This window comes from Zalophus californianus, chromosome 2 (genome assembly GCF_009762305.2).
Source record: "Zalophus californianus isolate mZalCal1 chromosome 2, mZalCal1.pri.v2, whole genome shotgun sequence".
In the NCBI taxonomy this organism is placed as follows: Eukaryota; Metazoa; Chordata; class Mammalia; order Carnivora; family Otariidae; genus Zalophus; species Zalophus californianus.
The window spans coordinates 121,910,557-121,935,672 of NC_045596.1; the positions used below are offsets into that span (position 1 = coordinate 121,910,557).

General features: G+C 43.3%; 2 protein-coding genes across 2 annotated transcripts in view; one reads left to right on the top strand and one right to left on the bottom strand.

Moving 5' to 3' along the window:
- The first annotated feature begins 10,901 nt into the window (after positions 1 to 10,901).
- On the top strand, positions 10,902 to 25,065 carry REELD1 (reeler domain containing 1). The gene is given in 8 exon segments (XM_027598369.2): positions 10,902 to 13,692; positions 16,342 to 16,564; positions 17,606 to 17,633; positions 17,635 to 17,764; positions 20,771 to 21,090; positions 21,805 to 21,861; positions 22,676 to 22,772; positions 22,775 to 25,065. Coding segments are annotated over 8 exon segments (1,560 nt in total). The 5' UTR covers positions 10,902 to 13,484; the 3' UTR covers positions 23,272 to 25,065.
- SLC10A7 (solute carrier family 10 member 7) overlaps positions 16,559 to 25,116 on the bottom strand; it is a 282,178-nt gene continuing 273,620 nt past the window's right edge. Inside the window, exon 11 of the mRNA XM_027598365.2 lies at positions 16,559 to 18,469. Within this exon, the coding sequence (XP_027454166.1) occupies positions 18,435 to 18,469 (35 nt within the window). The 3' untranslated portion in view covers positions 16,559 to 18,434. The remainder of the gene's footprint in view (positions 18,470 to 25,116) is intronic.

Consider the following 25,116-nt stretch of genomic DNA (forward strand, 5'->3'; position numbering starts at 1 on the left):
AAGCACAAAAAGGAACTTGCTCAATACCATCCAGCTAGGAAGTGACAGGGGTGGGGCTTAGGCCCATCAGCCAGCTCAGGAGACTGTAAGCCACCACCTGAATATGTCAAGAAGCCCGAACCCCCAAATGAACGGGGCTTTTCAGAATAAAGTGAACAACAAAGGGACGGTCCCCTTGCTGATGAGGACACCAAGGCATTCACAGGTGGCTAGGAGACCAGGCTGCGCCTGTCTTATTTCGTTTCTTTATTCTTCAAAAGGAGTAATCTCCAAACTGAAAACATTTCTGGGAGAGAAACAGAATCCACACAAACACCGAAGACTGTAGCTCCTCTTAAGTCAACTCAAGTCTCCAGTGGCAATGAACACACGCCACCGCACAAAACAGCCTGCAGCTGACACAGCGGAAATGCCAGTGGGAGCCTGAGATTCAAGAACATGAGAGATGAGCAAGAGCTCTGGTTTCATAAAAGAAAAAAAAGGTTAGGGAAACAATAGACACTAGAAGATGTTAAAACCTTGAAAAACTCAAAAAAATTTAAAAAGGCTTAGAAAAAAAGATTTTTTAGAAGGCAGGATGGGTTCACTTGAGCAAGGCATGTCAAGACCACATAATATTTAATCTGCAGAGTTTCTAAACTACTCAACTACAGGAATGTAATTGTGACATCATCATGGTCACCACCAATGTCAGCTGGGCTCACGACTACTGAGCAGTTTCTATGTGCCAGCTGTGGTCGAAAGCACTCAGCATGTATCATCTCACTGATGCTCAGAACCCACCACGCCATGTCCTAGTAGTGGCCTCTCTTAATCTTAACACATTGAACAAAACTTCTCAGCCTTGTGGACAAAAATGAAATAGTTGTTCGTCTGATCAGAGGATGTGTAACTGATTCCTCGACATGAAAAGGATTTAAATGTACATAAAATAGACGTGTGGGACAACCATAAAATATGTTACAGTCTGTGCTTGCTTCTATACGGTTTAACATTTTCACCAGTTACTCAGGTAAAGGAATAAAAGATTTTTCAGATGATGTAGTATAGTTAGGGGTGGATAATACCAGAAATAGAAACAAGAGTGAGAAAGCCCAAGAAGCTGGAATAAGAGTAAAAGCAATAAACTGGAAACAAAAAGCACTTCAATTTAGGGTTTTGGATTTTGTTTTTTAAATTTGGGGAGATCCAGAATTACTGAATCTCATTGGAAGTTATTCTTGGTTTTCTGGCTCACCTAAGAAGTCCCACTAAATCTCTAGTTCCCTGTTTCTAGTTCCACACTATATGGTATGGGAGATGAAATCAATTTAGTGGACAAAGGTCAGCATTTTAAGAAAGTAAAATAGAAAAAAATCAAAGTGCACCACTTATAGTAATTATTAGCATTATTATGTTAGCTTTTGTTTCCATTTTATTCTTGGTTGTGTGTGCCCTTGGTGGTGATATAAAATTTATTTCCTATTATAGAGTGTGGTCAAAAAATTGAAAGCCACTTCTATGGCCAATTCTTAAATACTTTTCTCTCATTACCTCATTAATATACACTATCTATGGGGAAATAGATTTATATTTTGTACAGAAATTACTCATAGGAAGATTTTTTTTCCTTGTAATATTGAATTTAAGAGTGTCTCACTGTGGCTTGAACACATTGGTTGTGTCTCAGCCCTGCCACATACTGTCCACATGATCTTGCTCAAATCATTTGATTTTTAATCCCAAATAGCCTAATCTATAACAATGCAAATATTACTAATACCAAAGCAATAATACTTTTCAAACCCAATATGATGGTAAAAAAAAAATTTTTTTTTAAGAGAAGGCCCTTTAAAAACTCTGAAGATTTTACACTGCTATTCTTCCTTGTAGCCCTTAAATTCACCTTGGACAAGCCTACTCTCTTCTTGTAACCTTTCAGCTATCTGAAGACAGTTATCAGGAACCTCTCTCCCCTAAAGTTGAAGCTCCCTGTCTGCGGAGCCACTCTTTGGAAATGCACGGTCCAGAGTCTACAAACCACCCTGGTCGGTCACTCATTTTCAAATGCACTCCAGTTTGTGTATGTTTATTCTGTTTTATTTCATTTTCTCCTATATACTCATTTTAAAGTGAGCATGCAACATGAAAAATGACATGCAAGTAGTGAAAATAGCTGTGTTTGGCGCAGGAGCTTCTTGATGACTACTTTGCTGTTTCAAAACTTATTTTTAATGCTGGGATATACTCATCTTCCATAAAAGTAAAACAGGATGCCCAGAATCTAATTCCAAATGTAGAATAAAATCTCAGAATATAACGGAACGATTATGTCTCTTGTTGAGGAGACAAAATGGCACAAAAATTATTGTCATGGTTTTGTTTTTTAGTGATGTTTTCAGCTTAAAGCTCTAAAATGTTTTTTGTTTGTCCATTTGTTTTTGTTTTGTTTTGTTTTTTAATGCCTACTGGTGAGCCATATCTCCTCCATCTTCAGTTTATGCCGTTGGTTTTTTTCTGACCTAAGAAAAGCCCTTAACATTTGTCCTTGTTTAATTTCATCTTGTTAGAGGCAGCTCATTGCCATAGCCTGTCAAGATCGTTTTTCATCATTATTTTGTCATGCAGTCCTTCCTCCTATAGCCCTGGAAAAAAGCCACAGGAAACCCCCGTCCATGTGACATAATGGAGGGGACAATGAGTGTCCTTTAGGGGAAGTCATTCGGGCAGTTTACAATTCTTCTTGTTCTTGTATTATTTTAGCCCATTTTTTTCTCTCTGTGGTCTATAAGGTAAAGAAGAAACAGGCAACTAATTATATTTACCTTTTTTACTTAGTTGCTAGGAAGCTCAGAGTCTGAGCCAATCATGCATTTTGAGTGGGTCCAAAACAGCCAAAAATCCATAGAAGTAAAATAATAATTGTGGTAAAAGCTTTTCTTAAAATGACGTGTTTACATTATATGGTATATGTAATTTTAAAGATTTGGGCTACATAGAGTAAATCCTACACAGGACTGTTCTGTATCTTGTGTATTTCAAATTGTGTTATTTCTATACACATGACATAGAAAAGCAAAACATATTAAGGGACTGCCATTTTTGAATTTTGTTTAACTTTAAACTGTGTTCAAATAATTAATATTTTCTGCTTAACTATAGGTCCCTCAGTAATACATGTGTGAATCTGGCTTTGGGAGGGAAATACAGATGCTTTTGTGGCAGGAATAACAGTGATGCTAACAAAAATATCGCTATTCCTCCAAATCGTGAGGTAGGCAAATACAACGGCCTGAAGTTGAGTGACACAATGGAGTTAAAGTGGTGGCTCGGCCTACAGTAGACCTTTCCTTAAATTTTTTTTTATTAAAATTTTTTTTTCAGAGATAGAGCCCAAGTGGTGGGGGAGGGGCAGAGGGAGCGGGAGAAAGAGACTCTTTTTTTTTTTTTAAAGATTTTTTATTTATTTATTTATTCATGAGAGACAGAGAGAGAGAGAGAGAGAGAGAGAGGCAGAGGGAGAAGCAGGCTCCCAAGGAGCAGGGAGCCCGATGCGGGACTTGATCCCACGACGCTGGGATCATGACCTGAGCCGAAGGCAGACGCCCAACCATCTGAGCCACCCAGGCACCCGAGAAAGAGACTCTTAAGCAGGTTCCACACCCAGTGCAGAGCCCAATGCTGGGCTCAGTCTCACGACCCTGAGATCACAACCCAAGCTGAAATCAAGAGTCAGACGCTTGACCCACTGGGCCACCCAGGCACACCTCCTTAAACTTTTAAGGGTGCTGTTGTTGCCATGTGGATTTTGCTCACTTCACCACAGCATTTTTATGTGAAGGAAGAATGAAGCACTGGTCTAGGAATTGGGAAGTCTGCTATTTCTCTCTCCTGCTTTTCCTACACTGCCCTATGGTTGGAGGCAAGAGTACATCTCTCTGAGGTGCCTCAAACTCATGAAGATGAGGGGCCACCCTCATATGTTAGAGGCATGTGCAGAGGACCTCAATAACTCAGTAATTATGTGGGGCAAATTGCTCTCAAAAGTGCCGGCTCAGATCCCAGGTAGTAAGTTGGGGTGTAGTATTGAGCGGCTGAGAGGCTGACTTCTGTGGCTGCTTACCAGGAAGCCAGTGAATGAGGCCTGTCAGTTTTAGGCGTCTGTTTAGTAGAACAGAGAGCGGTGGTAACAGAATGTGACAGAACTACAGGTGGTGCGGGGGGAACGCAGAGCCAGCTCTGGACTTGAGGGTCATAAAGCAAAACAGGAATTAGTCCTGCAGTCCTGGTCTAAAAAAGTGAGTCGGAGAATCATTTTTGGAGTTTGGTCTTTGTAGCTGCCTTGAAAAATATCTAAAAAGTTGGAAAAAAATAAAAATTTTGATGAAGGCTTTCACATTCGAAGATTTTGGTATTTCCATCGACAAGAGGGGTGCAGTTGGGGCTAACCAAATGATTTGGGTTTTTTTGATGCAGAAATGATAGGAGGTTTGGGTGGCTTCTATAAAGGAGAATGAGCTCTGTTCGTTGTGACTACTTCCATGACGGCACATGAAAGGGCATTGTGGGGAGTGACAAAATGGAAGACAGCGTTTAGGTACTCAGACAGAATGCTATGGTCTTGATTTTATTTTATTTTTTTAATGTTATTTATTTTAAAAAGAGAGAGGGAAAGGGGAAAATATATCCTTAAAATTTTTTTTAAAGATTTTATTTATTTATTTATTTTAGAGAGAGAGAGAGAAGACACACACACACATACACGTGAGTGGGGGAGGGGGGAGGGGAGGGAGAGAGAGAGAGGTCCCCTCGCTGAGCAGGGGGCGCCATGCTGGGCTCCATCCCAGGACCCTGAGATTCCAACCAAGAGCTGGACGCTTAACCGACTGAGGCACCCCAGTGCCCCTATCCTTAGAATTTCTAAACATTCCTTAATTGGAGAAAATCTGCTTTAGTTGGAAGGAGGGCAAAACTCCTGGCAGAGTTCAAAATGGTGGACCCATGAAGTCCAGATCCACTGCAGTGGCTTTTTCTTGCATGCCTTGAAGATGGCTTGTCTCCTATGGTTTGCAGGGTTAAAATGCGAGGTCTTCAGGGAGGAGCTCTAACTAGGTTTCTTACTTACCCAAAGTGGCCTTCCAAACCCTGGTGCCAGAAGTAGGAAACTGAAGTCTTGCCCCTGTCCTTCATTTGCTCTCCAGAACCAGCATGAGCCACTCTCTCCATATGCTTCGGGTTTTCTCGAACATCTGACGGCAGGTGGATAGCACAGAGGTTAGGAGCACAGGCTCCAGACACCCCTCAGTGGTATACAACTCAGCTCCTCCACTTACTCGCAGTGTCACTTCAAGCAGGTTATTTAAATCTTTCTATGCCTCAGTTTCCTCATCTGTAAAGTGGGGAGGGTATTAGCACATATCTTATAAGGTCCTTGTGAGAATTAGAGGAGTTTGTACCAGTGTTAGATGTGTCCCTGACACACAGTAAGAGCTCAACAAATGGGAGCTGCTATTCCTACTTCCCTGGAAAAATTGGAAGAAGGATGATTAAAATAAAGGATATGCTAAATTATTTACCAGATGACTTATGATGAGCATGGTATTGTGCTATGCATGGGAGCTAAGCAATTTTACGATGATTCCAACCCTCCAGGGATTTAGAGCTAGACTGATGTGGAAGAGAACACCACAAGGTCCAAGTGCCCCTGAGGATAAAGGGTGCACATGGCGTAGGATCCTAAAAAGATGCTACAAGACCATTATAGAGGTAGAAATCCCTGGAATTATTTCAACACTGAGCTTTGAGACTAATTTTTGGCATCCAGTTGCAAGATGTGAATGTTTGGGTGTTTTGAAAGGGAGAAGGAAATTCTAAACCCCCGATACTCATTTTCTATACTGCCGTAATGATACGTGCAATCCTCTAGCCCCTAATCATTTATCCCATTGTTTTGTGATTATCTGCTGATGCATTCGTCTCCATTGTCAGCCCTGGAGAGATGACACTCTGTGTTACTCATCTTCATATCCCCAGGCCTGAGCACATGGCCTGCACTTGGCAGGCATTTACGTAGAGGCTGGCTGAAGGAAGAAATGAGTGCTGAGGGCATTGTCGGCATATCTAAAATTGAACGCCACCAACTTCCCTCTTTTGGATGTAGATTATGTTATTCATTCAGGCTTTCTAAATACCGATCTTTTTTTTTTTTTAACTTTCTTTGGCCACCTTACAAACAATTTCCAAATCCTACTGAGTCTTCCTTTTACTTCCATTTACTCCCATCAACAGCCCTCTCACCATCACCCTTATGTCAGGTGCGCCTTATTTTATTTCTGAATAATCACCCCAAACACCCTCTGCCCCTTCCTCTTTCATGGCTTTCTTCAAGCTCTGCTTGACACTTTGAACCCCACCTCACCCCTAAGGTCAGCCATCTTTTCTTGCCTGTAGTTGAAATACCGCTCTCTGCTCTAAATCCTGGTAGTCTGGCTTTATCTCCTTTCTGATGATAGCTTGCATTTAATTGCTGTGCATCCCTACACTAGCACATCTAGTCTTGACGACATTCTTGTGAAGAATCTAATAAATAGCCTCCCCATTTTTCAGTTGGGAAAAATGAAGCTCACCAACATTAATTAACTTATCTAAGGTCACAGGACTAATTTGCTGTCTAACTTCAAATCTCTTTCTTCGACATCTTACTACCTCACCCCAAGTAAAACATCAGCTTCCAGAGAGGGGAAATCCTGCTGATACTTTGTTGCATCAGCAGACTCTCTTAGGTATATTACTTTGCAAATAATAAGCATTCAAATAGTGATGAGTTTTATCATCCTCTTTGTTCTTTAACAGGGAGAATGGAGGAGAGGATAATTGGGTAGAAAAAGAGCACCAAATCATCCTTTTTTTTTAACGGGAGAAATTGCCCTGTATCCTGGAGAATGAAACAAAAGTCTCCAAGCTTGCAAAGTGTACAGAAACTCCCATCAATTTCCCATTTTTAAGTAAATTAAAGTTGAATTTGAAGACAACTGAGAATTTTTCTCTTTTCTTACACACATTGTCCCAGCACTCCAGAAATCTGTAGGCTTCAAAAAAATTACCTAGGTAAATATTAAAATGCTCACCACAATAAGGATACTAGAATAGCCAATGTCTATGTAACAACACTAGTCAATTTCAACAGACACTTTCATGACCAAGGCGTGAAAAAGGGAAGAGTTGTCAATGAGTCACCAAAGGCACATGTGCCATTTTTAGAGACTGAACAGGAAGAAAATGTCCACGTGTCTATGAGAGTTCAGGTCCCAGAGGCGGGACTGGCATGGTGAGCTCCTTCCTCTCGGAGGACTCAATGGGCATTTACAAAAACTTTTTTGCCAGCTGGTTCCGAAGCCAGTAGTGATTCAGGATGGTGTCAGTGCTCACAATATTTATATGCCAGTCCGTAATTATGTGCCATATCCACGTCATCTCTAGATGTTTTCAGAGTAGCTCGTCCTTCTACCTTTATGACTAAAATAAAACTTTAAAAATATGTATAATTCTCAAGCTGCAAGAAATCTAAGGGATTATTTAATTCAAACCTTTAATGTTATACCTCAGGCGACCCAGGGAAGTTAAGTGATTTCCAGAAGGACACAAAGCTTCTGATTTACAACCGTAAAGCCCACCACCAGACTTGTCCTGTATTTCCTAATGTAACTATTCTAGTCAGGGCCATGGGATGTTAATGTAGCGATTTAGTCATGTTAATATCTCAAGTCCAGCTAAATTGCGAGTGTGAAATGAGTCGAGTAGATTCAAGCAAAAACACAGTGTTTTCTCACTTTCTGGGGACACACAGCTTGGTCTTGGAACGGGATTGGATGCCAGAGGGGCCTGGAATGTTCTTTCTCTTGCTCCTACCTTTTTTTTTTTATTAAGATTTTATTTATTCATTTGTCAGAGGGACACACAGAGGCAGGCAGAAGGAGAAGCAGGCTCCCTGCCGGGCAAGGAGCCCAATGAAGGACTCGATCCCAGGACCCTGGGATCATGACCTGAGCTGAAGGCAGGCACCTAACCGACTGAGCCACCCAGGCGCCCCTTCTGCTTTGGTTCTTGCTTCCCCTCCTGCTCCCTCACGGTCACACACTCACACCTGTCAGGGGCCACATGGCACAGAGGCCTCTCCTCTCTGCTCAGCCTCTATTATCTCTACAGCTCAGCCAAGCTTTCTCTTTCCCCAAAGGAACTGTGTTTTTGGCCCTTCCCATGCTAAGGGCTAACTGCTTATTATTTATGACCTCAATGAAACTTGAGAAGAACTTTGGGATAGAGGTACAAGAATTATAGTTATCTGTGTTTTGTAGATGAGGTTACAGAGGTATCGAGTGGCAAAGCTGTGGTGAGGAACCCTATCTGTCACAGCCTGAAAGTTGTGTGATCTTTGGCAAGTTATGTAAATGCCATGACTCAGTTTCCTCATCTCTAAAATGGGATGATAGTAAGAGGGACCTCATAGTGTTGTTGTGAGTATTAAGGAGGTAACTAACCTACCGGTTTCCTAGACTACTGATGCCTATATTACACCATCACCATAGAGATGTGTTATTATCTGTATCTGCTATCTTATCCCCTCAGCTGCACTGGCTCTCTTATATATCTCGCACATGATACATTGTGGCCTGATCCCACATTTGTGACCTCTTTGATCAACCACCTTCCTTGGTTGAAACCCGTACTGCCCAGTATGGTAGCAACTCAGCGCCTTGAGCACTTGAAATGCGGCTGATCTGGACTGAGGTGCGCCGGAAGTGTAACATACATGCTGGGCATCGAAGACTTCCTGCGCAAAAAGAAGGCAAAATACCTTGATAATACTTTTTTGTGTGATTGCCTGTGAAATGACAATGTTCGTGATATATTGAGTTAGATCAATGTGTTATCAGAATAAGTTGCACTTGTTTCTTTACTTTTTAAAAAAATGCCAACGAGAAGAATTTAAATCACCTACATGGCTTGCATTATATTTCTATTGGCCAGTGCTGGTATAGAGACACCTTCTATGTTCTGTGTCCCAGGAGAGGCTATGGTTCAGCCCTGCCTGCGGAGAAGCTTGCTCGATATCAGGGGACTGCTCTGGGACAGTCAGCTCTGTGGAGGGACTGGTGCAGGGCCTGCTGCTGGCTCAGTGGAGGCTGGGGAGGGGGTGTGGTGGGTAATGGGGGCCATGGCTAGGATAAGCCGTCCTCCTGGTATCCAAGGAGAAGTATTACTTCTGGGGTGAGGGGCAGGATTATTATGGAGCCATTTGTGTTTGCTCTACCCCCCTACCCTCTCTAACCTGCTAGTTGGCTTTTCAGAACCCCCAGATCAGGCGAGTTAGGGCTGCAAAGCCAAAGCAAAAGTGTTGGTACATTACCCCTCCACCTGTGGTGGGTAGATTATGCCAGGTGACCAGGGAGGGGGAGGGAGAGCAAGGAGACTTTGGCCCTGAGACTAGGTAGGGAGTGGAGAAAGGTTAACCATGCTCCCCATAGCGACAGGAATCTGTGCCCCACTTGTGGCCACACCCAGGGGAGGGGGTGGCAGAACCTCAGACAGGAGAGGCCACATAGTGGCTGAAGACTTGAACCCTTCTTTGCTTGGAAACGTCTGAACAAACAGCTTTCAAGTGACCACATCAGGTTAGAAAATTAGGATAATAGCAATGGAAGGCCCTCACCCTCATTTCCTAGGCCTCCCAGATTCCCTCACTACTTAAGATCAAGATTTCCTGTTCCTGGTAGGACTGAGGCTTAGAGGAGCCAGATTTAATCAGTTTGATTCCACTCTGCATGGAGGATACTGGAGTCCTAGGCCAAGGAAGCTCAGCCTTCTCTGGGGCTTGTAGGGTACATTACCTCCTGTATACTTGCCCTAAAACACATTACAGCAATAAGACTGTAGCCTCTAAATGAGTGCTTTCCTTGTTAAGTCATTCACTTCATCCAGATTTCTGGAATGGAGACTAGACCTAACAGTCAGACCATTGCTCTCCCTGGAGCCCCCCACCCCCACTCCGATTCACCCCACACTGTCCATGCTAGAATTCTCTCTTGGGTACCCTACATTCAGCGAGTCACCAAACCCTACCGAGGCTACCTCCAGATGATCTCCTGAGTCCGTTCCTCTGGTCCCCCCACCATCACTGCTCACCCCCTCATTTCTTACTGGTCTGCAATGCAGCAGCCCCCTCCACAGCGCCTCATCTCTGTCCCTGGCTCTCTGGCTGTTTCCAGAACTGCCTTCACGGAATCCCAGCTGCGTGTCTTGTTCCACTGCCTAAACAGCCCCGGGAGCCCCTTTCTTTCCCACTGGATGTGCTTCGACCTCCTCACTCTGACATGCAAATCCCTTTGGAGTCTGGCTGCTTTCCTCCTCCCTTGAAGCCTTCTCTCCAGGCCCACCTCAAACACGTCAGGCCCTGTGCAGGACTCCAAGTTTCATAGGTGGAAAAATGAAAACAAGCAAATAGCACAAAAAGCCCTTCAAACAAGTTCTAAGAAAGCAGAGTGCCACAGAGAACTCTGAGGAATCAAATTCAGTTTGGGTTTTTGCTCTGTCGCCTTACTCCAACCCTAGCTTTTCTGAACCCTTTGGCTCAAATGATCTGTGTTCCTTGAAAAGTCCAGATTCTCAAAGTAGCTGACTGGTTGCTGCCCAGTCAATGGATCGCCTCGTCTCGGGTAAAGTGGCCATCACTGACTAATTCATCAGGTGAGATGGGAGGTTGTCATATGGCATGTAGGGGCTCTTCCAAGGGCTGAGATCTGGGTAGATTCTCCAGAGCAGTACTTCCAAGAAGCAGAAATGAACTCCGTGGATCTCTGGGGGCGGGGGGGGGGGGGGGGGGGGGGGGGGGGGCTGAGAGTCTGCACTTACCTCTAACAAGCTCCTGGGTGATGTTGATGCTGCTGGTCCACAGACCACACTTTGAACAGGGAGACTCTACTGGGACAATAGTCAGGACACAGAGTAAAAAGTATTCAATACCATCCTCTTATTCTAGAATGTTCTCCAGTCTTTATTGCCATAAAAATTCTGCTCAGTGTTTCAGGTACAGCTCAGATGTCACTTCTATGAAGGTTTTTGGGCTCTCCTGGAGTTAATCTCTTATAACTCCTTTATGATATCCCACTGATCATTTGCCTGATAGCTACTTGTGTATAGCTGTCACCTCCAGTTTTGTTTATTCTAGCTACTTACTTATGTACAGTTTTTATTTATGTATGGTTTTGATGTGCAGTCTGAGTCTTAACAAGAATGTATAGATCCAGAAGAGTTGCATCACCCCCAAATTCCCTCGTGCTGCCCTTTGAAGTCCCTCCTTCCCACAACCCCAGCCTCTGGCAACCACTGACCTGTTTCTATTCATATACTTTTGTCTTTTTCAGAATGTTATATTAATAGAATCATACACCATGTAGCCAGGGATGACTTCTTCAGCTCCCATTGACTCAAGAAGCAGAGAACACTGAGATTTGTTTGATTCAGTCATTCTCACCTTGGGAGGGAAACCAAGATGAAGGCATCTGGCTCTTGTGAAGGATGCCAAAGCCAGTCATGGGCAAAACCAGTTCCGGTTCTCTCTAGTTCTTCACACAGGCTTGAACAGTGTTGGTGTGGAAACCATGTGTGAGTATGTGCATGAGGTCCTAGAGAAAACCAATGTGATTAAGGCTGGCTCTGGACTTTGAGGTACAGCTCCTGTGGATGCTGAGGATTAGCAGTAACAGCTGCTATCCTGCCCATTAGAGGAGAAACAGAAGAGAGAACAAAATACTTGTTTAAAGGATGTATCTCTGCAACTCTGAGGGGGGAAGCCAGTCCATCAAGCCTGAAGGTAAGTGTGCTCCGAGGTAAGTGGATGTTTTCCTGGTTCTGGTAGACTAGGGCTGGTGGGAAAGCAGAAACCTCAAGATTTAAGGAGGGGAGGGTGGGATTTGTGGGGCGTGGCTCTTACCCCTCTCCCCTGTAGGTGTCTGTGTTTGATCTGATTTGGGGAGAGGAGACCAACTTCTGCCATCAACAAAGGCTCCAAGGACATTTCCTTGTGGTCCTTCTGGAAGAAAATGGAAAAGCCCTGGTTCCCCTCAGCTGAGAATGTGTTTTTACAGCTCATTGTTCATTACCTCTGAATGTCCCTGGGAAACTGTAGGAATGGTCCCTTTTGGTGGAGAAGTTTTTGACTTTTTTTTTTTTTTTTTTTACCTCATGGAAAACAAACCTAGCAGAGAGTTATTGTCTGAAGGACTCTTAGGTCCAAAAGATTGGAGTTATAGTTCACTCTGCTGTCTCCTTGTATCTGGTCAATGTAAGAGGCGGGGTGGTGGTGGGTGAAGACAGGATGCGGGTAGATGACATTGGATTATTTGGTTGCATGGATTATCTCCTTAGCCCATTGCTTTTATAGCTGCTTTCACTACATTTAAGGTATTTTATTTTTACCTTTTAAAACTAGCTTATTAGAGAGGAGGGTTGTTGTTGCCGTGCATTGCTCCTTAGATCAACATATTAACTGAACTTTGGAAAATTTTGTGTATATAAAAATATAAAAAGGAACAACTCCTTTTAAAAAATTAGGACGTCCTAATGTCCCAAATGTTTGTTCAGAGGGCTTTCACCTGTCATATTTGCTGTCTCTCACATTATTCTCCTCTGAGAACTTCTTTTACACAGTCAACTTCTCATTCTTTCTGTCCGTGATATTAGAGCTAGCAAACAAAAGTGAAACTTAGTCTCTAAGTGTTATTTTATCCAATCATTTTATTCTATTCCTGAGCCCCGCCCCCCCACCAGTAAATTTAACAAGGTGCACAACGGATGGGCTTGGGTGTAACTTTCTCTGCTCCTCTTCTCTGTGAAAAAGTAGTGAAGTAACTAAACAAGTCAGTAAGAGGAAGGACAAGAAAATACCAAAGTGTTGCAAATTTAACAATTGCTTCTAAGTAATTAATTCACAGTCGGCAGAAATTTTGTATCATTCAACTCTCTACTTTGCAATTGTAGCAATAAGACATTCATCCAAGCCACCATATGCCTTACTGCCTGCCCACATTGGAATATTGGGTGTCTCACTTCACCAATAATGTATTATAGCTCACACAGCCCTTGGATATCAGACAGCTTGTAAAGAGCCACGTTAGGATACAAATATTTTCTGGTCTTATTTCTTTGACTTAATTAAATCCTCTTTAAAAAGAAGCAGTCTGGTCTTATGAGAGAATTGTAAGATGAGAGGTTTTGTTTTGTTTTGTTTTTAAATGTTTAGAAATTGAAAGACTTCCTACAGTCTGGCACCTCTTTTTGATCTTGACCTTGAGCCCTTGCAATCTGGGGAGGCAGCACTAATGGTATCTCAGGTTTAAAGGCATTGTATGTTCAGATCAGCCAACATTCAAAAGGACGTAATATTGTTCTCTTAAACAGCATCTGGATTGAAGCTGTTGTTGTTTCTCGTGACACAGGAAAAGGGCAGGATGTGGGTCTCCGCCATCCTCAGAGGCTGGGCTTGTGCGGCCCTCTGCCTGGCTTCCTGCTCAGCTGCCTTTTCCCATGGTGCTGGCTTGGGGGCCTGTGAGGATATGCAGCCCAAGCACATTCAAGCCCAGCCTCGGGACCCACAGACCCACCACATCACCATTCACACCGGCAGGTCTTCCTACTCACCGGGTGACACAGTTCCAGGTATGTATGGGAGAGGCTTTGAAAGATGCCCCCCCACCCCGGGCCCTATTGACAAATTCCAAGCTGTGTTTGTCCCAAGCAGCAGTTTCCTCCGTTAAAGTTTGACTTAATCCTAAGAAGCAGTTATTTAGCCCAAGATAAGCATGAAATATTTGTATCATGAGAACCACATAACTAATCTCTATATTGATATTCGTTTTTACAAGAAGGCACAAATAGCATTATTATAAAAAATTATCTGTCCTTCTTATAAGATATAAATATAATTATCCTGAACAAACTTCATGTATTTTGTGTGTGTGTGTGTGTGTGTGTGTGTGTGTGTGTGTGTGTGTGTGTGTATGAACTAGGCTTTTGTTTCTCATTATTTAAAACTAAAGTTATTTGCAGAGTGAAGAGTATTTCCTGCTATTTTAGTTTGGGTGCCTGGAAAAGCAGAGAGAGAACTTGAGGGCAGGTAGTTTATTTGGGAGGTGATTCCAGGAAGTACAGACCCTCAACCACATCAGCTCGACCCCCTTTGGACTTTGCTAATTCTTTTGATGGCAGTTAGAGGTGATAAGTTCAAATAAAATTTACTCTGTCAATATCATTTCCCCAATCATTCTGTTCTGTTGCTAAGTGTGGGGAAAAGCTATGTGGGTATATATTAGCCCCCCCATATTAGCAATATACTCCCCAAACTGAAATTCAGGCTATTCCAACAGAGCTTCCCAAATTTTGTCACATCACGATACAGCGAGGAAATGATAATATGTGTAGAGCCTGCTGGGGCAAATGCAAGGAGATCCTCAAAGCTGGAGGCAACTTCTCTGGGGGCACCAACTGCCACAGTACACACCCAGGCACCCCAGTATGACAGGATCAATATGTCAGCACCCCTGCGTTCTGTGGCTAAGGGAAGGAAAATGGTAAAAATCGAAGCACTATATTTGGGAGAAAAAGCTATAAAAATGACCCAAAATATTGTGATACTGAATTCTAATAAAAAACCTGAAGGAAGCTAATTGGATTGTGATTGGAACTAAGACAACATACGTAATAAAGAGCTGGAGGGAGCACTTCGTGGATTCAGTGAGGGTCAGTTATTACTTTGTTGTGCTGGGATTACACTGTTTTCTTTTCTTTTCTTTTCTGGGATATCACTAATTTGTGAGCTCCTTGAAGGTAAGGACGATATTATCCTGTTCATGGATGTATGCTCAATGCCTAGCACAATGCCCAGTTTGAAATAATAACTAAATACTTGTACAAATGTTTATTAATGAAAGTTCAAATGCGTGGAAAATAAAATGATCACAGACACTAAGCTGCATTTAGCAAGCCTATAAAGTTATGACCCTGGTTTTAGCTACTCATTTAATTACAAATGAGTTTGCCATTATTATTGATGTCTGTAAGAAAAATTCCTGCAAGTGAAATTGCTAGATCAAAGGGAAACTGCATTTCTGGGCTTTTTTGGTATGTATTAAAAATATGTATAAAAATATATAACATAAAATTTGCCATTCTAATTGATGTATGCAATTCAGTGACATTAAGTACATTCACAATGTTGTACCCCATCACCATTATCCATTTCCAGAACTTTTTCTTTATCTCAAGCAGAAGCTCTGTACCCATTAAACAATAATCTCCATCCCTTTCTCCTCCCAGACCCTAGTAATCTCTATAATCTTTCTGTCTTTATGATAACTTACCTGCTCTAGGTACTGCATGTAAGTGGAATTGTGCAATATGTCATTTTATATTCAGCTAATTTCACTTACTGTAATGTTTTCTAGGTCCTTCCATGTTGTAGCATGTATCAGAAGTAACTGCATTTTTAAATATGGAAAATATTATTAGGTTACCCCCTCAAAGAGTTGCATGGTTTATAGTTCTAGCCCTAGTAAATGAATGTCCAGTTTTTCCACAGGGCTATCAATACTGGTTATAATTTCACATTTTAAAATTTGTTAATATGATAGGTATACTGTCCCATACTTGTTTTTTAAATCATGATTTTTTTATTTCAAGTTTTTATTTAAACTCTAGTTAGTTAACATATGGTAAAATTGGTTTCAGGTGTAGAATTTAGTGATTCATCACTTACATATAACACTCAGTGCTCATCACAAGGGCCCTCCTTAATAAATCATGATTGACCTTATTTTATTTTCTGTTTGTGTCCTTTGATAATTTTGGGTTGGTCACTTTTTATTGATTCACCATTACTCTTTGTATATTTGTCTGTTTTGTATCTTTACAAATACTTTTCTCGGTTTATAATTTGTCTTTGGATTTCTTCTATATTCACAATATTTTTAAATCATCCTTTTCTTTTGGCAATTGGGTTTTTCTTAGAAAGGCATTCTGAACTACCATATTTTTTTATTTTATTTTTTTTTGAACTACCATATTTTTTAAAAACCATGTTTTTCCTAGTTTTTTTTTTTTTTTTTTTTTTTGTATTTCATTTTGACACGACTTTGATCTAAATGGAATTTACTTTGGGTGTGAAATAGCACTTCAACTATTTTTTCCCCTAATTAATTTTTTACTTTCTGGGTGCTGGTCTAAGCTTTTAGTTTTGAAAATACCCATATAAGATCACCAAATGGAACCACATCAAGAGGGCTCACCTCGAATGGATGTTTTCTGTTGCAGTGACCATGAGGAGCATTTGAGATTTCATGGGATTTCTACCTCAGGCTCGAAGAGTGTCTGATCATCAAACAGCTGGCACTTTTGTTTTCATTCCTCCTCATTCCAAAGCAATAGCTTGTTTTCAAGAGGCTGATACAGTCACCCACTCTAACAAGTCCCGGAAGAGAAACCTGTCCTTCGAGTGGAAGGCCCCTGCTCAACCTGTGGGGGACATCACATTCCTGTAAGAGCTAGGGCAGTGCTGCTTCCTGGTAATGGAGCCTTACACTCTGAAGAGAAGGAGCTTCTCCTCTCCCTTCCTGCATGCTTCAGCCCCTACCTCCAGCTACCTCATGACAAAGACAGAGTCCCAAGACTGCCCCAACTAGACAGTCTATGAAGAGGGTAACCAAAAAAGAAGTTGCCCCCAGCTTCCCTCCTTGTCATTATCCACAGTTCAGGGGTACATGACTTCCCCTCCTCTCTGGGCACAGATGCATCTTGACCAACCTCTCCAGGAAATTCTGGCCAGAGGAAAAAGAAGGACCATAGGGAAAACTGAGAAAGACAGAGGCTGAGGCAGACAGAAAAGCAGACAATTTCTTGGGCCGAGCGAAAGCCCCTGAGGTCTCTATGCCTTGGCTTGTGGTCTCTCAGATGGCCGATGACTTAACCAACTGAGCCACCCAGGAACCCCTAAATTAATCACATTTTTATAACTGCCTTCTGAATATTTAAGCTGGGAAAAATGATTCTAGCTGATAATCCCTACCTCAGTGAAATTTGGGGGAGGATAAAGGAGATAATGTTTGTGAAAGGGATTTTTACTAAAGAAAGCCATTAAGTACTCAAAATACCAGTTAGAGTACCAACAATTGATCTCCAATTTTCAATGGAACCTACAATTACAACAGAGCTGTACAATTGTACAATAGAATTATGAAATTTTCAATTAACAGAGTCATTCAATTAACAACATACCAGTAATGGCTAATAATAAAGTTGAAGACAGAACCTTTTGAGACTGAACAGTTCAAGAAGATACCTTTTAGTCAAAATGAGGTTTTCTAATGACTGTATTTATTTAGGAGGGGAATTTAGACATATCCTTCCCTGTTTTAATTATTTGCCACAGTTGAGTTTTGGTTTCTAAAGAGAGTGGAATCACCCCAAGGGCAATACGATCATCTCTTCAGTTTTTCTGTTCATGTAGCCTTTTGTTCTTCTTCAGGTGTTATTTAAGGGAAACCAAACTCTCGCATCATTTTGCTTTCTTTTTCCACAGTTTGTCAGTTGTCCAGTCATATTTTGTCATATTACTGGGAGAGCATTGAATCATCTGGTGTGTCTCAACAGACACACCGCGGAGCCCACGCTGATGGCGGCGAGCAACCCGGCTCACCGATGCCAACCTCTGGCTGGAGGCGGGAGGGAACCACCCCAGGTGCGGCTTGCTGTGGGACTCAACAGCCTGGTTGGCATCATTATGGGAGGGAGAGGGAGAAGCAAGCTTCCCGCTGAGCAGAGAGCCCCATGCGGGACTCGATCCCAGGACCCCGGGATCATGACCTGAGCCGAAGGCAGACACCTAGCCGACTGAGCCACCCAGGAGCCCCTAAGCCAATCACATTTTTATAACTGCCTTCTGAATACTTACACTGGGAAAAATGTTATTTTCCCTTAGAAGTTCCCTTAGAAGCCGGTTCCAGTTCCTGCAACATAAGCACTAAACACCTGCTTTGGCCGGCCGCAGCAGCTCACGGCCAAGGGCAGGAGGGGATGCTTGCCATTGCTGTTTGTCTGCTTCAACCTCACAAATTATGGGGGTGCCCTGGGGTGGAGAGTTGGATTCTGCCACAAATCCAAACAACAGCAACCACCCCCACCCCACTCCCACACTTACCAGTCATCACAATGCCTCAGCAGGGTTCTTCAGACCCCTGGAGCTCCACGCGGAGCACAGGAAAGAGATGATCTTTTCTTTGTATATAAAAACTCGTCTAGCTTTCATTGTTACTTTCCATGGTAGGTAGATGGCTCTTTGCAGCCTGGGTTGGAGAAAGGAATCAGGAATGAGAGGCTGTTTTGATGGCAATGGAGTTTTTCCTGGTTCACTACATAACCTGAGACTCCTTTGGTCCGTGAACTTCTGCAACAAAACATAAGAGAACACAGTGAAAATACAGCTACAGAATACAGTGGTCACCTGAAAATTCCTGGGGATATGGAACTCATTTCCATTATTGATCTCTAGTTAAGTGCTCTGAACGAATGCACTCATAGAGGCCACCTGCACAGAAGCTCCCATCTTTAATCCTTTCAATTCCACTTTCCTTGACTCTGTCCTTTGCTCTTGGCCAACATGCTAATGCCCGACTTGGCTCAGTCTAGCAGACCCAGGCACAGAGCTTACCCTGGGCCACTCTCCCTACTCTGCCCGTGCCCCGAACAGTCTTCTCCCCACTGCCCAGCACCACTCCCCCAACCTTCCCACCAAGATACTCCTAAAAGCAGAGTCAAGACCTCAGGGTCTGACAGTGTGGCCTGGAGAAGACCCTGCAAACCCAACGGTGTTTCAAGTCTCATGTTTTATTTTCTTAATCATGCAAATGGTGCATCTTAATCCCAAGCATGTTTTTTTTAATATGAATATGACTAAAAGTGGGGTGTCAGGAAGTGACATCATGTTGTCCCTGCAGTCTATCTTGGGACCCTGCTGGGAACCTTGTCCCCCACGGGGTGACAGACTCCTGTCTGGGAAGCTCCAGGGTAAACTCCTCATGACGCTGCTGTACACATTCCTGCCCTCCTGGCCCAGGCTGTCTTCCTGCCCATTCCTCTGCACAAACCTCAGGGTTTCTCAAACAAAAAAGGAGTATGTGTGTACGTGTGCATTGTGATGGCAGGGGGGCGGGGAGGGAGGGGAGGAGAAGATGTCATCTAGCAAAGTGAAATAGATTTCTTAAGTGTAAAAAGACTGCAGTGGGCAAATTATGAATTATGAATTTTCACATTAGGCAGATAGTATATTGTACTTCTCAAACTTATTTCCCAATAGACACGTTGGGGTCTACCCAACCCCATTAGTCATGATCTCCATGTTCTGCCTTCTGACACGTCCTCAAAGTGGACTATTCCTCCTGATGATCTATTTATCTTTCAAGGGGAGGTTCCAATATCTCCTTTGTGAAACTTTCCCCCATACTTCTTGGGAGGCAAATGCATTTGCCTTCTCAGTTCTGGATTTAAAGCTCTCATCACACTGTCATCTGTAAGGTTGGGCATCTAAGAGTCTCTCCTCCTAGATTTCGAGTTCAGGAACAACAAACGGCCACTACGCAGCCCTTCTGCATCCCCAGCATTCACAGAAATGCCCATCAAACAACGAGTCTGCGGGGAATGTCTGAATGCATTTTCAGTTCGGGCGGGAGTTTAAGACTGTTGAGCTTTTGCCACATTCTGTGTGTACGTTAGGCTTCTTTGTTTTTCAACCTCAATGTTTCTGAGTGACGAAGGCTTTGGAGAAGAGTGACAGTAAAAGAAAAAAAAATGCATTCCAACCCAGTTAGAGCCCTGGTCAGAGAAACCTCCACTAATGTGTTTTTCTGCAAACACCATCATTGTCATCCTAAGTGTTATCACCCTCATTGCATGTTCACCTGTGCCAGCCACTGTGCTCCATGCTTCTACACCAGTGATTTTATTTCACCCTTCAGCAGCTCTAGGCTGTAGGAACCATTACTGGTCCCATTTTGGAAAAGAAGAAACTGATGCTCTGGGAGGACTTGCCCCAAACCAGGAGTTAGCGGAATGGAGAGTTGAACCCAGACAGTCATCTGACTCCAAAACTGGTGCTTGCTTGTTTGCTGCGCTGTTTCTAATTTCTATTTCTAAAGCTCTGGGCTGTCATGTTGGCCAGTCACGGATGGGAAATGAGATGGTGGAGGGCAGTGGAGGGCGGTGATCTTGACTCTGCCTATGGCAGAGGCTCAAGTCATTATCATCACCAGGGAGACTTTTACTGTTAATAATATGGCAGGAAAGATCTAGGACTTTCAAAAATCTTTGATTTGTGGGATACTGATTTTGTTTTGTTTTGTTTTTCTAGCTAGAAGCAGTTTTTGGCAGAGGTAAGAAAAAAACATAGTGGTCACAAGGGTTTCTATACTCCCCTGAGTAGTGACTGTTAAGAATGCACAAGTCCAGAGGGTCAGAGACTTACTATTTACAAAGATGTTAGAAATCGAGTCCTTTGCCACTTGGTCAGGGGCTTATCTTACTGGGCAGATCATCTTTTTGTTGATACCTTTGAGTAACCCGAACTTAATGGTTTGTCCTAAAGGCACATTAAAGTCTCTAATATTTACCCCATTACCATAGTTGTTTGTGCTAAGCAATACAAGGAAAATGCTCTCACTCTCTTTTGTGGTGTCTTTGGATCTCCGTTTAGCTCCCAGTCCCCCCAGTGCTCTTCCCCAGCAGTGTGCAAACATCTTTGCTGTTGCCCCAACTGGAGCTGCAGAGGAGAACAGCTTAGATCCCTTTTCTGCAAGTTTTTGGGTGACAGAGTTTTCTGGGGATGCAGAGACTCTGTTCCAATCATCTTCACACATGGCTACTGCAGTCAGCAACGGCCAGCAACCCAGAGGGGACAGCAACCCAATCCTAGAACTATCCCTGGATATCCGTGGGCTGGAGAGATTCATGGCTCTCAGGAGATTCTTCCCAGAGGGCATTGCTTCCAGCCCTAGAACCCACCTCAGGTAATGGGTCAGGGGTAGACCATTCAGTATGGTGGTGGGATAAGGCCAAACCCTGGGGTGCTGAGGGAATCTAAACTTCTTGGCATCTGACAGCAAATGATCTCACCGTATTTATTCTGAATTGCACAAGAAACCCTGATTGTAGAAGGGCTACTGGCCAAAAGGGCTGGGTATGAAAATCACCTGGGGAAACTGTACTTTCTTGAATAGGGTGAGATCTCTGATATGCTGGTATAAATAAAATCAGATATAAATATATGTTTTATAGAGGGGCACCTGGTTGGCTCAGTCATTAAGTGTCTGCCTTCAGCTCAGGTCATGATCTCAGGGTCCTGAGATCAAGCCCTGCATCAGGCTCTCTGCTCAGCAGAGAGCCTGCTTCTCCCTCTCCCAATCCCCCTTGCTTGTGTTCCCTCTCTCGCTGTGTCTCTCTCTGTCAAATAAATAAAAATCTAAAAAAAGTTTTATAGAAGAGATGTGTAAGTTTATAATATATAAATACATATTTTATATAAAATGAATAAAAGCATTCAGTGAGGCTTTGTTGCTATCCTCACTTGCCTCTTCCCACCCTCTATCCCTTTTCCCTTCAGCTCCTAACTCCAAACTCAGGAGTCTTTCCAAGGAAATCTGCTTTTGTCAGAACACACAGCAATGGTAGGAAATGTTGCTTTTTGATCTGTATTCTCTTCGCCCTTCTATCCTTCCCTTTGGGACTCAGGATGATCCAAGCTTTGATTCCTTGGAAACTTGCCTACCCTCAGATAGGGATGAACAAGTAACAACCCTGGTTGTACGTGGGTGATGGGGTTGATATTTTGATCCCAGTGTGGGAAGTTCCAGGCTGGGGAAGCAGAGCTATTAGACTAGTAACCAAAATTTGAGAGCAGGAGGCAAGGGTATAATATACACACAGCATCTTTTTATCAATCAATACCAGCCTTTCTGTTATACACAGTGTCTCTGAAGTTATTGACAATTGTAGAAATTGATAGTTTCAGTGATTTGTTTTCCCACTTAGCCTCAGTCAATAATTCCTGTCTCCCCACCTCTCTGCCCTTCTTTATAACATTGGCCTCAAAACACCATGTATGGTTCCAGAGGTTAGATCAATGGGCAATATAAAATATACATGCCCACTGATTTACAATTCCTTTGAAGTCTTAAAAGGAACACAAAATAAAACATGGTATAATATTCTTACTCAAATTTATTGAAACCTACAGTGAGATTAAATGCCCTCTTGCATGGGTCCTGGCATAAAAAGACATTCAAAGCTTTCTGCCCTTGGAGATGATAATCATGCATCTTGGTCTGGAAGCCTCTTAAAGGACCTTAGGTTTATTCTTGTAACTGGCCTCCACACTCTCTTTGTGGGATTTCCATTAGCCACCTCATCCCCATCAATCACAAGAGCATATCTATCTACTTGGGCATTTTACTCTGAGCTCTTTCAGGAGCAGGCACAAGGCTGGGTTTTCAGCTGCTGCCTGGGATTCTTTAAGAAACACAGGTTAAGTGTAAAGTTCAGTGGCAGCTTGGAAGAAGACCAGGTCCTTTGACATTTTTTTTCTCCCCCTTTGCTTTTCTAGGACAAAATGGAGTCCTCTAATAGGACGATGATGAGGCCCTCTCTGTCCACTGCCCATCGGCACCTCTGGTCATCTGAAGCACTCACTGGGAATGGGGCGGGGCAGCCACTCCAACCCCTGTCTTCCACACCTCTGCCACTTCTGGGTCACCTGCTGCTGGCGGGCAATCAGAAGCATCGAGGCCTTCTGCCAGCTTCTTACCTCAGTCAAAGCACAAGGAGGCCAGAGTGTGAGAGGAACATGGAGGGGGCAGAGTGGGATACCCCAGGAAGACCAATCGAAGGCCTGAGGTTGGGCAACAGGGAGCCAGTGCCCCTTCAGGGATCCAGCTCAGGAGTCCCCAGCTGGGAATCCTGCTTTGTCTTTCTGCCACCTTGGGCATGGCCCTGGCTGCTGGCCTCTGCTGTCTACACACCCAGTATTGCCACAGGTGGACAGAAGTGTCCTTCAGTGAGCCTGCTGGGGATGCTGTTGCCAGGAGCGATGGTGGTGAGACAGTCCGTGTCAGGAAGATAAGGGAGAACAGTTTTGTTTTGGTTGAAGCAGAATACAACTGGCCCCCTTCCTCTGTGGATAACGAGAAAACAGTCCTCTGAGCAGACCATCGTCCTAGGCCTCCGAGTGGCCCTCCTCAGACCCTGCAGTTCCTCAGCCAGAACAGAGCTAATGAGAATAGCTGATGAGGACAGGGACTCGCAGTGGCCCCCATCAGTGAGCAGTTATTCGAGGCAGCTGTGAAAGGACAGTTTTATCAACAGAGGGAGTTCTTCCCGAGCTTTGTTGTCTTAACATCTGTAATTTAGCTGCTTTTTTTTTTCTATTCACAATTAGACGTTCTGTTTGAAGAGTTAAACTCAACACAATGAATATTGTATAACCTGCTCATTAACTAGACTCCTGTGGCCACCGAGCTTCCTCTGTTGCCTTAAGGAACCTGCAGAAATAGAAATTCTGTCCCTCCTCAGTATGTCAGCCTCATCCTTTGAAAAAAAGTAATGTTGGGGTTGTGTCTCTTACAAGAAACGGAACTGCAGCCCTCGCTTTACCTCTCCAAACCACCCCAGAAGAAGTTTCATTTTCAAAACTAGCTTTCCAAACTGGCTCTGCTTCAGTTGACTAGGTGAATGCAAGGGTATTCAGTCTTCTTGGAAACTCAGAAGCCTGGCAAATCTGCCTCAGAAATTGATCTGAAGTGAGGAGAGTTTTAGAGAGCTTGATTGAACATATCTGTGGGGAACCGTGTGCGTGGCACATAAACACCAGAGTGGGGTAAGCAAGGCTCTTCATCAGGTGCAAATGGATCTGAGACCTCCCATCCATTTACACTTGATGGGAAGCTTATGTATCCTAATAGCCAGCACACATATTGCCTTTTGCCAAAGGTCAGGCTGGAAAAAATGATGATACCACACAGTTTGAAGAAGAGCCTCTAATCTTTTTAGGGAGAAAGCATCATGGACAAAGACAGCATCATGGACAAAGACCATCTTTCTGCTCTTGCGATTTATGAAGATCACTTTGATTTAGCCAGGTGTCCCATAGACGTTATGTAGGGCCAAGACAACAGGTTTGAATATAGCTTTTGAATATGCTGACCTAATATGACACATAGAAATTAGCTGCCTTTTCAGGGGTAAACCTGTTACAGAGTCACAAAACATTTTTATGTGGAAACGAAAAACCACTATAAATTTGGAAAGGGTGTTTATTTATCAAGCACCTAAATCACACAGGTACGGTGCTAAGAACTTTGCATACATTTTCACATTTAACTCTCACAATAACTTAATGAAGAATAAGTTCAGTAACTTGCCCAAGAGAGGGGGGCATTCATGACATCTCAATTCAACAACAAAAACATTTTTTAGAAAACTGGGCGTATGGGAAAGAGATACCGCTGTTTTTCCAGCCTCTTTTAGCTCATAGGGCACTAATTCCAAGATTGTTTCCTCCTTGATTCTGGGCTAGGCAGATCTGTCCCCTGGATTCAGTCAAGAGCCTCATTAGGAATATGGAGACCTAGGTAATTGTGTGTTCACACATGAAAGTGTTCTAGGAATACTGTGGAAATAAATGAATGTACTATACTCCACTGGTGGCCAGAGATAACCCTTCTACATATCCCCCGCCCCAAGGATATCCTCTCTGAGATGTAGACAAGGAACCCCGCCAGTGGAGAGCTTTCCTCTGGCCATCATCCTCTGGCCAGCAATGAAAAATTGTTTCACAATTGTCTGTGAAATAAACTCCACCCAACACAGTTTGTTGTCTTTCACAGTTTCAGGTTGCCTGGGCTCCGCTGGGCAGTTCTTCTGCTCTATGTACTGTTCAGTGGGCTGACTTGCTCACGTGGCTGGCAGTCGGTGCTGGCTTCTGGCTGGGGCTCACCCGGGGCTGTCGATGAGTGTGGGCAGCAATTTGTTCCTTCTCTTCATGGCTTC